Source organism: Micromesistius poutassou (genome assembly GCF_964030765.1).
Source record: "Micromesistius poutassou genome assembly, chromosome: 7".
NCBI classification, from domain to species: Eukaryota; Metazoa; Chordata; class Actinopteri; order Gadiformes; family Gadidae; genus Micromesistius; species Micromesistius poutassou.
In genome coordinates, this window is record NC_140277.1 from 3,490,281 (window position 1) to 3,505,099 (window position 14,819).

A 14,819-nucleotide genomic window follows, 5' to 3' on the forward strand; every position below is an offset into this window, starting at 1 on the left:
AAATGAATCACATCAGACCTTTTAATACCTCTGCTTTATCCACAGTCAGTTATTTCCATACAACTAAAGCCAATCGACTTTATACATGAGTATGACTGGTGGATGGTGTTCCACTGGACGTAATGTAGCGCTCTAAGGCTCAACTCCGACTGTTAAACATATTAGGGAGAGATTTTTCTCTCCCTGCCTTTTTAAATTTCATTACCCGCGATGCCAAAAGGGCCGCTAGGCGGTGTAATCATCTCCTCTCCTCACCATCATGCGGTCCCCTGGTGAGAGCTGTGGCCCTTATCTAATCCCCCAAACAGAGGTCCTGTTCGTTCCTCCTCCGTTTCCCTCAGACACTGAGCGATGAGTCTGCTCTTACCGATGCCCCCAAGATCCTGACCCTCTCTGCCTCATCGCGTGGTGGTGCTGCTCTGATAAAGCATTAAACCCACAGTAAGCCAGTCCCTTCGAAGAGCACAACTACAATACTTTACAAACTAATAATAATTGCACCCTTATTATTATATATAATTAATTATAATTATTCCAGGCAATTATGCGTCCTTTGTCATTTTTTATTTTTCTGAGGATGATTATGAAGCATGAAACCCTCAAACGACAAATATCACTAGGAGAGCGCTGAGTGTAGTGTTGAATGAAAACACAGCTACAGTGAGCAGATGCGCCATGTGTTTATGTGGTTCATAAATGCCAATAATCACGGGTCACGATTGAATTGCCTTCGTTCAGCGTCTAATTGGGTTTGATAATTGGGCTGTATAATGATGTGTGCTGGAAGGCGGCGCACCGCAAGAACGAATGGAGTGCCTCATTGCTATGGTGTTGCTGAGAGTCTTTTGTCCAACACCGCTGGACTCTCACTAGACTGCAGTCAGCCCTGTCAATACACTCGCTCATGCAGGATTCTCTGTGTTCCCCCTGTCCACCGGACCTCATGCAAGCTAGTCGCACACATTCTGGCTGTTTGTGGACTTACTAGAGCCCCCCCCCCCCCCCCCCCCCCCCCCCCGTTCATGTAATCCCCATGCAACAGGGGAGTAGAGGCTGCAGGTAGTGACTATTTAGGGGGGGGCTAGGCTTTACAGTGTCCACTAGAGTCAGAGGAGGACCACCTAGGGGGTAATCCTCTTCGTAGCCAAAACAGCCAGACCTACGGCCCTGGTGTCTAACCCACCCGGCCGAGGCCTGATATTTAATCAGTGTGAAACCTCACACTTTTCTCACACGTCTGCGTTCAGTTCAGCCCAGGGCCTGATCGAGTCATGGCGGCCTCTGAATCCGAGCGCTGGTGAGGTGGTACGCTAGGGTCACGAGCGTCCACGGAGCCCCTGCACGACCATATAGCACCTTATCAGTGGTTTGTTGGCCCGGTGTTATGGTAGTCCAGCTGGCAAGAGCATGGTATATTATCGCTGTTTAGCCTGATGGTTCAAAGGTTAGACCAAACACAACGCGGCCCGGGCAGCGCTAATCTACCAGCACTGTATTTTCTCGCCTGTCATGGAATCCACTGCGCTCGCACCTCTGCTCAATGGCTATTCAGTCTTTGCCTGGGCTTGTTTAACGAGAGTCAATCTGCCTGCGTTCCCCTTGATTTGGATGTGTGTGTGTGTGTGTGTGTGTGTGTGTGTGTGTGTGTGTGTGTGTGTGTGTGTGTGTGTGTGTGTGTGTGTGTGTGTGTGTGTGTGTGTGTGTGTGTGTGTGTGTGTGTGTGTGTGTGTCGCCGCTGCCCACACACAGGCTTATCAGTGGTTGTGCATGTGTTACACCTGAGACACAACTTGTCAGACAGCAGAGCTGACCCGAGCAGGATACAGGGCGCCCCGCACGTGGCGAGGTCCGGACCTCTGGGGCGGGTGGGTCGGCTGTGATTTACTCTTCAAAGACACGCGCCTGATAGCATCTCATCTGCATCTTAACCCTCCTTAACCTACCCTCGGCCTGTATACATTCAGGTGTCAAAGGGCCGAGAGGTACACAGATGCTCAAATAAACAGCCTGTCCAGGTGACGGCTGGGGTTGCCAAGGGTAACCGACTGACAAGAGGGACCATGTTCAGACCAGTACTTTATGTATTCTTGGCACAGAAGGAACTTACATATGTGGTTTGTGTGTTTATGTTGATGATTGTTGAACAGCCCCCCCACACCCCTTTTCACATTTCTGTGCAATCGAACAACAAAGTGTAATCTAGCCTTATCTTATCTTAACACAAAGCCAGATTGCTATTCGATATCACAGAAAACATCAGGCCAGGGAGTAACCGAGCAAATGCATGTCAGCTTTTTGAAGTGGGGGTGCTTGGTGGAACGATCGCTTGTTGTTGAAGGACTTTGTTCTTCACCGCCTCGGCTCAAGACGGCCTCGGTTTATAAATGTATGGAGCATCGCTGTGCTGCCGCGCGACTGTAGTTTCTGAACATTAAAAGTTTAGAAGTTAGAAGTTTCTTTGTGGAACTTTCCCTCCTGGGTGGCTGACCTTGGCCCCCTTAAGTCTAAACAAGCAACACACCGGCTCCGAGGGAGATTGCCTTCAGAGGCGTCAATGCAGTGGTGGTTTGGTGGACGGCCACTCTCAGATTTGACTTAATATGGCTGCCCTGAAAACCGAATGTATGAGTCATCTCATTATTCGATTTTGGCAGTTGATTCATTGTTTTGCTTAATGCTTTCCTCTCTCAACGTGCTCCCACTGCACAGAGAATGCCGGGATCGCAATTTGAGATGCAGATTCCCGGCAGCTACCTCCCGTCTTCTCAGGCCTAATCTGCAGCCAGGTCTCTCTCTCTCTCTCTCTCGGAGAGCCAGTGTTGGCTCATGTCTAGGCCTACATGGAGCTTACAGTCTGCTCCGCTGCAGGTTTTAATCCACCGCCCAGTCGCTGCTCAGGAGGGGGCACAGATAACTAGGTAGGACTAGGTGAGACTGCTGATATTACAGCAAGGGATGGAATGCATGCATCTGTCGAAACAAGAGCTGAAAATGTTCCCTGTTGGCCCACAAGTCTTGGAATGACTGGTGGGATGTTAACAAAATAGTGGAACTCGGATCCTCTGTGTCCGGGTGGAAGTGTAAATACTGTAAACCATTCAATCATTTCAATGATTGCGGCGTGTTAATTTATCTTGATTAAAGCGGGTGAATACTAAAAACATTTATTTGTATTAGAGTTTCCCTCCATGTTAATCAACCCTGACGAGGCTGCGCACGGCACAAGAATAATTGAATCAATCAGTGTCCCCCTTTTTATTCAACCGTCGTCTTCCTCCTGTCGTCATGGACGACTACTCGTTCAACAATATCTCTGAGCAATTAACCACAGAGGACTTCAGTGGTTCACACATCAGTCCTCGTCATACCGTTGAGCGTGAAAAGGTGTTTATTTAAGCTGTGAACAGCGAAGAGCTGTTTGATGCCCGTGTCTGGACCCCGCAGATACCACGCTCCTCAGGAAGTTGTAGTGTGTGATGAGTTCATGTCGGTGCTGGAGGCCGACGAAGGGCCCTTGGGGGGCCTTGGACAGGAAGTGGCGACGAGGACAGGAAGTAGAACGAAGGGAACGACTTAATGAAGCGGTTGAGGGCCCCGTCCTGCCCGATGACCCGTCTTTTGTTTTTGTTTTGCTGGACACATTTGCGTTACGGCGGGGGGGGGGGAGGCAGGGGGGTGTTTACAGGGGGAAGTTGTTGGTTGCATTGGCAGCGGCTGGAAATTCCTGGAGACACAGGGAATCTGACCGTTTAGACCGTTTCCCAGGCTCATTGCCGCTCCCTCGTTTAGTTTTAGGGTCGGCGGTTTAGTGCTTTGCTATAAGGGTTTATTTCAGGCCGCACTGGGGTATGGGAGATGGGGGTGTGAAGTGTGCAGACCAGCGACAGTGAAAGCAGGCTATGGGGGGGGGGGGGGTGGCAAACACACACACACAGCACGTTCATTAAGCGTTGTTTAAAACAGCACCCAGTGTTATTCTAGTGGGGGGTTGGGTGTCGCTGCCCCCCCCTCTACTCAGAGTGGAGATGCAGGGGCTGCTTCAGCAGGAGGGGAGGGGCTGACTCACACCTAATGATACTTTGCTGATCGTGTAACAAAGTGACCCTATTAAAACACCAGGGCCTCCAGATGACGTCGCACCCGGAGCTTGTTCACACCCCCAGACGCACTGGCCCCTCGGCCTTGCTGCTCAAGGCAGTCCTGGTCCATCTCTTAATGCCCCCATCCTCCTGTCTTCCGGAAGGGGTCGATGGTGCGTGACGCCCGGCTTGATTCCTGCTGGATCTCGCACCCCAGACCCACTCTGGGGCGCGTCCTGCGAGCCGCCACCCTCCTCTCTGCTGTTGATCCTGTTCAAGCATCTCCCCCTTATCTGCCTTTCCTTTACACATCAGGGCTTGACTCACTACTGCAGGAGTTGGATTGCCTCCGCAGTGAGCTCTTTTGAGGACGCTAACTATAAAGTCATTACTAAAGAGGGAAGCATTATTGTTGCACTGAAGTATAGGCCCTCTCATCTGCGCTCTTGTTGTTTTTTCTACAAAGTCATCGCTCTTTTAGGACAAATAAAACGATGAGTCGTTTGACTTGGAAGATATTCACCCTCTCCAAATGAAGCTACAGCAAGTGTCACTGCGGATATAAAAGGCTATGGAGGTTCTGTTTGTGGTTGTGCGCTTGTGTGTTTTATGAGCAAGGGCACAAAAGAAAAACATGCAGTAATGGGAAGAATGGACTAACCTGTTCTGATTCTGTTTTCCCTCTCCCCACAAGATGAGGGTTCAGTGTGTTTCAACAGTGTGGCGTGTGGCATCCCTGCACAGCACTTAACAGGGGTTCAAGACTTTATTTGCTTATTTGAATTTGTTCTTCTGTCTGGTCTGTGATAATAAACCCAAGCAAGGTGTTTGGCAATCGCGTAGCTCTTGTTGTCTTTACAAAGCACCCGTGTCCTTAGGAGGATATTAGGGGATCAGAGGCCACCCTCCATTAAAGGGCCATACCAGCCATCCAGAACCTTGGGTAAACAGTGCATGATGGCCCCTTTGCGCCGTTCATTCATTACAGCTTATTCCAGTGTCACTTTGAACAGGTCTTTTCGATTTTTACTTACTCCTTGACTGCAGCGATTCTTATGAAATTGTTTTTTTCTTTTTCTGAGAAGGAGAAACATTGCTAGTTCGACGATGAGCTTCACATTTTATCACACACTACTAAAAATATTTATTCATCTGGATGACCGTAACCCTCGTGTTCTGCTTGGTTTTAGGAAGGAAAGAATTTGGAAATGAATAACCAAAATGCTTGTTTTGGACAGTACTTAAGGTGAATAAAGTGATCTCACAGTGCATACAGTTCAGTACACACTAGGAGACACGACAGTGTTGTTGATGTATGTGTGTGTGCTGGGGGGGTAGGAGGAGGAGGAGGGGATTGTTGTTGCCCCAGTGGGTAATGGGGGGGTGGGGGTGGGGTTCTGTAAAAGGCTCCCGATGTAAACCTGGGTGCATCACCTCCTGGGGTGAGCAGCAGAGTCCAGGGTGGTGGGTGGGGTGGAGGGGGGTGGGTGGGTGTGTGTGTGTGGGTGTGTGTGTGTGTGTGTGTGTGTGTGTGTGTGTGTGTGTGTGTGTGTGTGTGTGTGTGTGTGTGTGTGTGTGTGTGTGTGTGTGTGTGGATGGGTGTGTGTAATGACTTCCCCAGCTGGCCCCCACGGGACCGCCGAGCTCGTGCCTTGCGCCTCTCCGGGCCGCTTTAAGGCAAAACACGGCGGTTTAAACACCGCCCTGTTTGTTTAGATGAGATTAGCCACGTAGAGCCGTTACAACATCCTGAACACGCAGGCAGCGGTGTGGCGACGGACTCCACCGGGGAGAGAGCAGGGCACAGATTGGCTCAGGATGAGACGGAAGCTGGAGGGAGAGTTTGTGCAAGAGATCGGTTTGAGAGGGAGGGGAGGGAGGGAGAGAAGGAGCAGGGGAACGGGGAGAGGGAAAGGGGGAGAGACACATTTGTAAATGTTAGAAATAGAAGATTGAGTAAGTGGAATAAGTTGTACAATTCTTTAAGCACAATGATGGATTAAGCCTTAAATAATAAGACCAACACAAACTGGTGATAGGAGTAGAGCAGAAGAGTCCAATGTATTTAATAAGTATCTTTGAGAGTACAAAACTGCAGGACTTTATATTCTGGTGAACTTGGTTTATTTATGGCTTCCTCTATGTTGGTGTAAAGGAAGCTGTAAATGTATGGCACTTTTCTCCTGGCAGTCTGTACCTGCCACTGTCTGAGGGGCGAACATCACAGTCCTCATACAGGTCAGCATTCCTCTATTACTGGCCATGCCGTCCTCAGGACTTGCCATTTTAGGATAACAAATTGCACCGCCCCAATGTAGTCCCCAGGGACCCCGGTCCAGCTGGCTGAGTTATTCCTTAGTGATACTCCATGGGCTCTACTCGCTCTTAATGGTTTGCTCGAGGGCAACTGTGTATAATAAAATGGCCCTCTGGGTATTACACGCCCATGACGACTATGCATTATCCCTTAATCCAAACATCAATTCTGCCCGCTGCATCTGGAAAACACCTAGTGGTGTGTCACTGCTGCTCCAGGGGGCTGGTTGTTCTAGTGTCTAGCTCTGATGCAAAGCGATGTGGAGTGGACAGCAGGGATCAGTCGGTTAGAGAGAGGGATATTTGCGTTATGAGCAAGTTAAGATGTCTAATTTATCATGGTGTGTGTGTGTGTGTGTGTGTGTGTGTGTGTGTGTGTGTGTGTGTGTGTGTGTGTGTGTGTGTGTGTGTGTGTGTGTGTGTGTGTGTGTGTGTGTGTGTGTGTGTGTGTAGGACGAGCAGGAAACAGATGTGCAGTGATAGCGCTGGCTGAGGGAGTGGGGGCTATCAGCAGAGGCCAGCTTGCCGTCTCAGTGTGGCGCTCCACTTCCTGTGGGGCTAATGTATGGCGGGGGCCTGATAAGGAGGCCAGACCACTACATTATGCTGATCATTATTGTCTAGTGGTCGTCCCTCCCCTCCACCCCACTTCTCGATTCAGGGGGCTACTGTTGTACTTGGAGAGATTAATGTAGTGTATACCCAAAGGAAGGAAGGGTTAGTAGTTCTTTGTTGGTCCCTCTTTGATCATACGACGTAGCAGGTGATTCCCTCTTTGGTGTCGTTGTTAATCCTACTTAATACTGTAAGTACCGACGATGAACACACAATCCATTCTTTCCTCACCTTACACCAGCTCTTTACATACATCATTGATCTGTCAACAGCAGCCTCTTCGTCTTCATATAACGTTTTCTGTGGAGTTCAGCCCTGGTTGTTTCAACCATGATAAGAGTCCCGCTAATGCACCAGGAAGTGACACAGGAAGTAGAAGGAGGAGGTCAGAGTGTACTTCCTGGCGTGGCCTTACACCTAGGGAGTGAATGCAATTTTCTCAGTGTGTGCCACAGCTCTGTGTTTACCTCCGTGGAGTGACAGCTCTCTGACCCGACCCCCCCCCGTCCCGTCTGAATCCCTTCTTTTGTTCCAGCCCCTGTCCGGAGCAGGGGATGGGTGATGAATTTAACCTCATGGATCACTCAGACCTGTACATCCTGGACTTCAGTGAGTACCGCTTGTTTGTTTTGCTTCATGCTGCTCATCCACAACCAACCCCCCCCCCCCCCCCCTTGTGTGCATTCCTGAACAATTTCATGTTTTTATTTAATTTCCTTACTGTACCGACAGCGATATACATTTTCTCTTTCTTATGACAAATGTACTTATTGTAAGTTGCTTTGGATAAAAGCGTCTGCTAAATGTAAATGTACTTGATTTCACTTCCATGCATTTTTGGGGCAAATTATAAGGCCATAAAATACGTTTATTTTCAGTGTAAGGGTACCTTTCCAGAATGCGACATTGTTATTTATAATGCCACGTTCACTGTCCTTTAAATAAAATAGGTGCTCCATTCCAATCTTGTATTGAAGCGAAACCACTAAAGTATAGGTCTGACGTCGACCTTAAACCAAAACAATCCAATAACCTGGAGTGTATCTGGGTTGGACATTTGTGCAGGAGGATGTGCTCTTTCACTTTGTGTCCATATATACTTTCTCCTTCCACTGTCTGAAACAGTGTCCGAATCCAACCCTCCCCTTTACTTTGAAGCTAAAAATAAGCAGTTGATAACTGAAATATATATAAGGCATAATTAGTGTTCAGCGTCCTCCATTACTTATGTCCCAGCCGCTGCGCCGGTCTCCCGTGGTACCAAGCTGTCTCATCTCTCCCCCGGCTTGGCGGGCCTGGCCTTGGCCCGGTTTCCTCCTCCTCCCCCCTCCCTCTCAGAACGCTCCAAATAGAGCTGTATCCTGTCAGGGAGGGCTGTGAGGAGGGTCAGTCAGACGCCAGAGCGCACTCGCACGTGTGTGTGCTGGGGGGAAATAAATAAATCAAAGTAAAGTGACACGCGGAGCACGTAGAGCTGGCCGTGGCTGTACTCCCCCCGCCCCCCTGCAGTGCTCAGTGCAGCGTGGCGGTCGTGTGCCTGCCACCCTCTACCCCCTGGTGGGAGCCCACCTTATGGTGCAGGTGTGGGGCCACAGAGCTGCTGCTCACGAGGATTAGAGCTCAAGGGGAGGCGCTGTCATTCTACATGTTTTTAATTGATGGAAAAGTCTTGTGGTGTGAATTTTTAAAAATAAGTGTGTGCATGCATGTTGTGTGGGTGTTTGGGTGTGTATACGTTTGTGTATAGGTTATTTGGTTTGTGTGTGTGCGTGTGTGTGTATGGTCGTGTGTGTGTTCATATTCTTTCTCCCCCCTCCTCCAGATCTACAATAAGAAGAGCATGCTGTTCCTATCAAGCAGACCTTTCCAGCTCTAATGAGCTGTCTTCTTCTCGTTAACAACCTGACCAGACTCAGCCGCCGCTGTATTTATAGATGCCCTCTTTTGTTATTTGATCTTTATTTTTCTCCTCTTCTTGACCTCTTCCAGGCCCTAATCTGAAGACATTATGCAAGATGGCAGTAATTCACTACAGTCTGGAGCAGTCGGGGCTCCCCCATGACATCAGGTCAGACACCTGCTCCCACAGATACCAGCATCACATCCACTAGCATAGCATCACGTCCACTAACTTAAGAATCACATCTACAAGCATGACATCACATCCACTAGCATAGCATCACATCCACTAGCATAGCATCACATCCACTAGCATAACCATCACATCCACTAGCATAACCATCACATCCACTAGCATGACTTAACCCTCACATCATCTCATATCTAGTAGCCGTAAGGAAATGGCTGGCAGCCGTCTGTGTTAGCTGGTCTTGGATTCGTTCCAGCGCAATGGGTCAAATTCAACATTGTTCAATTAGAGCACATTTAATCTTGAGAATCAAGTGTCTTATTGCTGGCCCAGCTTGCACATCGTGGAGCCTGGGGCTGAGAGCGTTTGGGAAGTATTTAACAACCATTCTCTCAGACGTAAACAGCTTTTTATCCCTAAGCTCTCAATTACATGTTGTTATATTTCCTTGAGTCTCTTGAGTCTGTTGAGTCTCGTCTATATATTTTACTTCAATCTTCAGATTTTAGATAAGGCCTTTTTACACTGCCAAGCCAGTTCATTCGCAGCTTGGCACGCCTGGCAATTTCACCGTCTTAACTCAAGTTGCCTGTGTAAAACCAAGGGGGTAAAATCCCCCGTTCGTCGCCGGCTTTGTTGGTTCACTGGAGAAGGCTGAGTCTAGACCTCTTTAGAATTATTTGCTCCCAAATGTTTTTATTTTTATATGAATGGAGACACCCGCATACAAGTATGAGTTCACGTCTGAGTGTAGGCTACAAATGAGATTAGCTATTTACAAGTGCAAAAACGCCAGCATATTCTTTATTTGGCTGACCACTTGTTTTTTATCCAGACAAAAGCCTCGTAAGGACATTTCTCATAGATCGCTTTCAACATCTTTGTTTAATGCATTATGCGACTGAATCACGTTCTCTCCCACAATGGTCAGCAGCTTGCGGATTTCGCCCTCTCTCCAGTTAGAACTACTCATGTTGATATCGCTGCGTTGTCTCTGTTGAAGAGACAGCGCAGTAACACCTCTACCCAACCCAACCCAACCCCCCGGAACCGCGGAGCGTCTAATCTCATTTACATGAAAATAAACCGCCAATGTGTGTAGGGTCCCGGAGGGTAAATTGGGGTGCTAGCTGAAGCAGGCAATTTACCTCTGGCAGTGTAAATTTTAAGACGGCGTATTTGGCAGTGTAAAAACGTCTATATAAAAAATATAATTACAATGATTCATTTATTTAAATATGATTAGATTTAACACATTTCTAGATTTCCTGAAAAAAATCAGTATTGTAAGGGACCATGGTAATATCCAAAAGGGTGCAACGCTTTTACACAGGTGGTATTATGGTATATATAATGCTTATTTTCATGCAAGCTGTCAGACTGTTGCCCTGCAGCCTGATCTTTACACAGTGTGTGTGTGTGTGTGTGTGTGTGTGTGTGTGTGTTCTATGTTTACATGGGGGGGGTTGTCACGTGACGCCCTGGGGCCACTCAATACGACGTTCCCCGGCCCTCCCCTCTGCTCCTCCCTGCTCCGGCGCGGCGGCTCTGCCACCTTGCACCACGTCCTCTCCAGCCCTGGCAGTTGTGTTTCTAACCCTAAGAGGCTTTTAGAAGAGGGGGGGGGCAAGGGGGGTCAGTAAGGGTCTCGTTGACTCCCCTTGCCCCTCATTGCCACCTCTCAGCACCACACACTCCGACAACGCACACTGGGGCGAGCGAGAGAGGGAGTGTGAAACCAGAGCCAGCGATAACAGCGTGAGGCCTGACCCTTGACCCTCCCCATAAGGTCGGCGCTAGAGCTGCTTGTCAGTCCGCGCTCCTGGTTCTAGGGTTACCGTGAGGACCCGCCCATCGCTTTGCCCACTCGGTCACTGTCGCTGACACGTGTGCATGCATGCATGCACGCACGCACGCACGCACACAGAAACACACACACACACACAGAAACACGCACATGCACAGAAACACGCACGTGTTGTGGGAGTGGAAATCTATGTACAAATGAAGCTTTCGTTTCATTAGCATCTGGGGGGAAAAAACTAATATGCGATCGTCCCTCGCACATTTTATTAAGAGTCGACCGGTGAAACCACTTTTAATTAAAGACGTCGGCTAACCACTTCCAAAGGTCAGGCTGCTGAATTCTGTCCCTTTAATTCGAGGAAACCTCTCACTGACCTGTCTTCATCATTATTTTCTCAATCCCTACATATCAGCGGTGACTTTTCAACCCAGTATTTCCCTACATTAGAGTTAAATGCCAGCACCAGCCTCGTATAACGAAGGCACGGCCTGTACTGAAGTTCCATGGTGCCCTGGTAGATCCCCACAGAGAGATAAGGCTGTATGTGTTCCCTGCATGTGCTTGAAAAACGACAAACGCTCCACGAACGACCGCTAACCCTACCGCTTCTTTGTCTTCTCTGTAGATGGGAGCTGGCTGCCATGACAACCAACAGCAACATCAGCAGGCCAATCTTCTCCTCTCATGGCTGAGAGCAGCCATCACGGAGCAGACCCCAGACTGCCTTCTGCCCTCCAGGACCCGGGGACACCTTAACAATCAACCGGGCTCTAGCGGAGGACTTCTGTTGTCGTTATAACTGAAGAACTTTGGTTCGAGACTGGAGTTATTTTCCACATTGGATTTTCCTCTCTTCTACAGCTGAACTCTCCTTCCTCTCCAAACTATTTTTTTGTTCTTGTTTTTTTTTTTTCTACACAACAAAAGAAGTTCAAGGATAAAAAAAAAAACATAGAATAAAAGAATCCTTGTTTTGGAAGTATTAAGAAACACATCTACTAAACTTTTTTTAAGGGTTGCTCACACACGGGTACTAGTGAGAACTCGGGTCAGACCGTCTCCTCCCCCATATCCTCCAGTCTCTGTAGAGATCCAATCAAGCCTATGATAATCCTGGACTTCTCCACTATCACATGAAGAAGAAAGTCCACCCTAAAGGTCTCCTGTACTAACCTATCATCTCTGCAGAGGGGGGATGGCGTCATTCAAAATGTCACCGTAACGTTCTTTTGAATTATTTTTTCCTTTCGTAGGGGGATCAAATGTGAAGCAGGCACCTCACTCATTAACTGAATGTCAAAAGGTGGGTTTGGAGTCCATCGTTCCGATCTCACTATCTTACATTGTTCACTTGAAACAACTTAAAGGAATCGCCGTCTAACCCAAGCAGCTTACCATCCGACTGAAGATGAAACGCACTGGCCTGGAAAATCAGCTTCTGTGATAAAATATAGAAACTAAATTGCACCGCGGGAAGGCAGTAGGAGAGATGTTAGAGCTGTCCACTGGGCTTCCTTCCTTCCTTCCTTCTTGTTTCTAGCAAAGACAGAACTCAAACTGCCAGGCTTGTACATGGCAAGGGTATACTTTCACGAGATTGGGCTGCTTTGTAATCAATCAAACCCATCTACCTCCCTTGGCGGCACGCAGAAAATAGAATCATTTGTTGTGCTTGAGAGCATTCAGCCATGGTCTATTCCAAGTATTCTTTCGGGGGCCTCCAGGTGATGCCAGTTTAACGGCCCAACGGGGTACACCCTTACTCCAACATCTTTGTTTTCTTGTGCCAAACGAGAGGGAGAGGGAGGGAGGAAGAGAGAGAGAGAGAGAGAGAGGGAGGAAGTGGGTGCAACTATATACAGTCAGTGAATGCCAAATCACACTCGTTAATATCTCCACATGCTCAAGCCCAGATCAGGGACATCTGCTTGTGTTGTTCATTTTGCGTCCTTTTCTCTGTGTGTTTTTGCTGCCAATGCTTGCTGGTACCAGCCCCCCCTGGTCCAGTTTGCCTGTCATATCCCCACATGTGCAGCTCATCCTGCATAACGTTATATCCTCCCCACTACTAAAGACAATCCTGGTGAGTCGAACCTTACCCCTAGTGAGTCGAACCATACCCCTCGTGACCCGCAGTACGACTCAAACCAGAACACAGTTCAGCTCTTTCATGTAAAGCCTGGAGAGGTACACATGCTTGTTTTCAGGTTTTCATACTCGTTCAGGTTAGTTGTCATGTTAATTGAGCCATTGAGAAGATCCTTCTCGTCTTGCCTGTTATTTAATTACAAGTTTTGTGTTCAAAGAAGTCACAGCGTTACAAACGGTAGCCAATGTCACTGCAACGTATGTTGTCCAGCCCGGATTGAAAAGTAATTCAAGTCACTAATTGGGGGTGAATGAGTAGCGCCGTAACGTTCTGCTTGTGTCCATGTCCGTGTGCGTCTGTCTGCGTTAACCGTTCTGTCTCTCCCAAGCAATGCCCTTGTCGTGTGATTTTAAACACCCGTGGACGGTCACCACTAGATGCAGGCTAGGTCGGCCCCACATGGGGAAGGATTTAAAATGCTGCTGTTTTTTGCCAACGAAGATACCGGAGCTCGGGTGCTGGATTCGTCCCTCGAGCAATGTCGAGACAATTGATAAACGTTTTTTTATTTACAGACCAGCAGTGCCAATATGACTCGGTGGGTCTCGATCCCCACAGTCCTGCGCCACACAGACGTCTGAGGGGTTTGCCGTGCACATGAAGCTACGTCGATGCCTGTCAGACGTTGATTCTGCTCGTGGACAAAGTCAAGTCTAGCTGTTGATGTGACACTGAATGAAGATGGACAAAACAAATATATTATCTAGAGGACTGTTGTCATATTTGGTGCAGACGGTTTGAATGTGTTTAAGGGGCTGTGGTTGTTGGTTACAGGCAAATACTCATCAGGAATATTTAATAATCGGAAATAATGGGGCCTTAACTCCAAGAAGGAAACGTTGACGCCAATTAGGATTTAAGTGATCTAGGTAATCCCTTGATCCTCTGATGGGTTGTGGAGATTTGAGATCAATAGGTTTGAGATCAATGGGCTTAATTAACATTTAACTAGCCTAATTAACTCACCTATTGCAATGTCAGTGAATGCGCAAAGCAGGCTGGAGTTTGATGTTTTTACAACCACCTGGGGACCACTCATGCTTTGCCAGTTGGCCCAGTAGCCGGCTTGGCCCTCCCATCACCTAAATAAATGAAATATTGTTAAATGTGCTCACGGAAAATTGGTTTTATAAGGAATTGCTTTCCAAGCGAGTTCCCTGTCATCAAGACAGATCACATGCCACGGTGTGCACTCTCATACAGGACTGTCCCTTAACACTGGTACACTGGGGAGATGTCATGCTGTTTCTTGGTTTGAAGCCTACTAATTAGGCTGCGTACAGGCCAACGACGCAAACCACAGGATTGTTAAAAGAATCACATTAAAAAAAAGTATTGAATATTGGCAATCAGGTGCGTTCGTTACAGTCCTGCAAGCTTTCTTTTTCCACTAACTAAGGAATTCTTCCAAGGTAAAACCCTGTGCAATATGCTGTAAAGTAATATAAATAATAAAGCTCAACTGATTTGCTTACTGGATTTGCTTTTTTCCTAGTGTGGAATGCATATTATATATATTATGCATGATGACTTGTGCATGATGACTATGACATGAGGTCTTGTTATTATATATCTGGGCAGCCGTGGCCTACTGGTTAGAGCTTTAAACCGGTTCGATCCCCGACCCAGTAGGAAGTAAGTGCCCTTGAGCAAGGAACCTAACCCCTGACTGCTCCCCGAGCTCCACTGTAGCGGCTCACTAGTGATAGTTAGTGTGTGCTTCACCTCACTGTGTGTTCACTGTGTGCTCTGTGTGTTTCACTA

General features: G+C 47.9%; 1 protein-coding gene across 2 annotated transcripts in view; it reads left to right on the forward strand.

The window, feature by feature from the left end:
• Window positions 1-14,529, forward strand: part of klhdc3 (kelch domain containing 3) — a 28,833-nt gene extending 14,304 nt beyond the window's left edge. Inside the window, exons 9-12 of one of the 2 annotated variants that reach the window (XR_014636652.1) lie at window positions 7,546-7,619; window positions 9,000-9,078; window positions 11,532-12,209; window positions 13,571-14,529. Coding sequence is in view for 1 of the 2 variants with exons in the window: in XM_084470257.1 (XP_084326383.1) it covers window positions 7,546-7,619; window positions 9,000-9,078; window positions 11,532-11,598 (220 nt within the window). In the remaining variant the exon portion in view is untranslated. Of the gene's footprint in view, window positions 1-7,545; window positions 7,620-8,999; window positions 9,079-11,531 lie in introns of both variants that reach the window. The other variant, XM_084470257.1, reaches the window with a different exon arrangement.
• The last annotated feature ends 290 nt before the right edge of the window (window positions 14,530-14,819 follow it).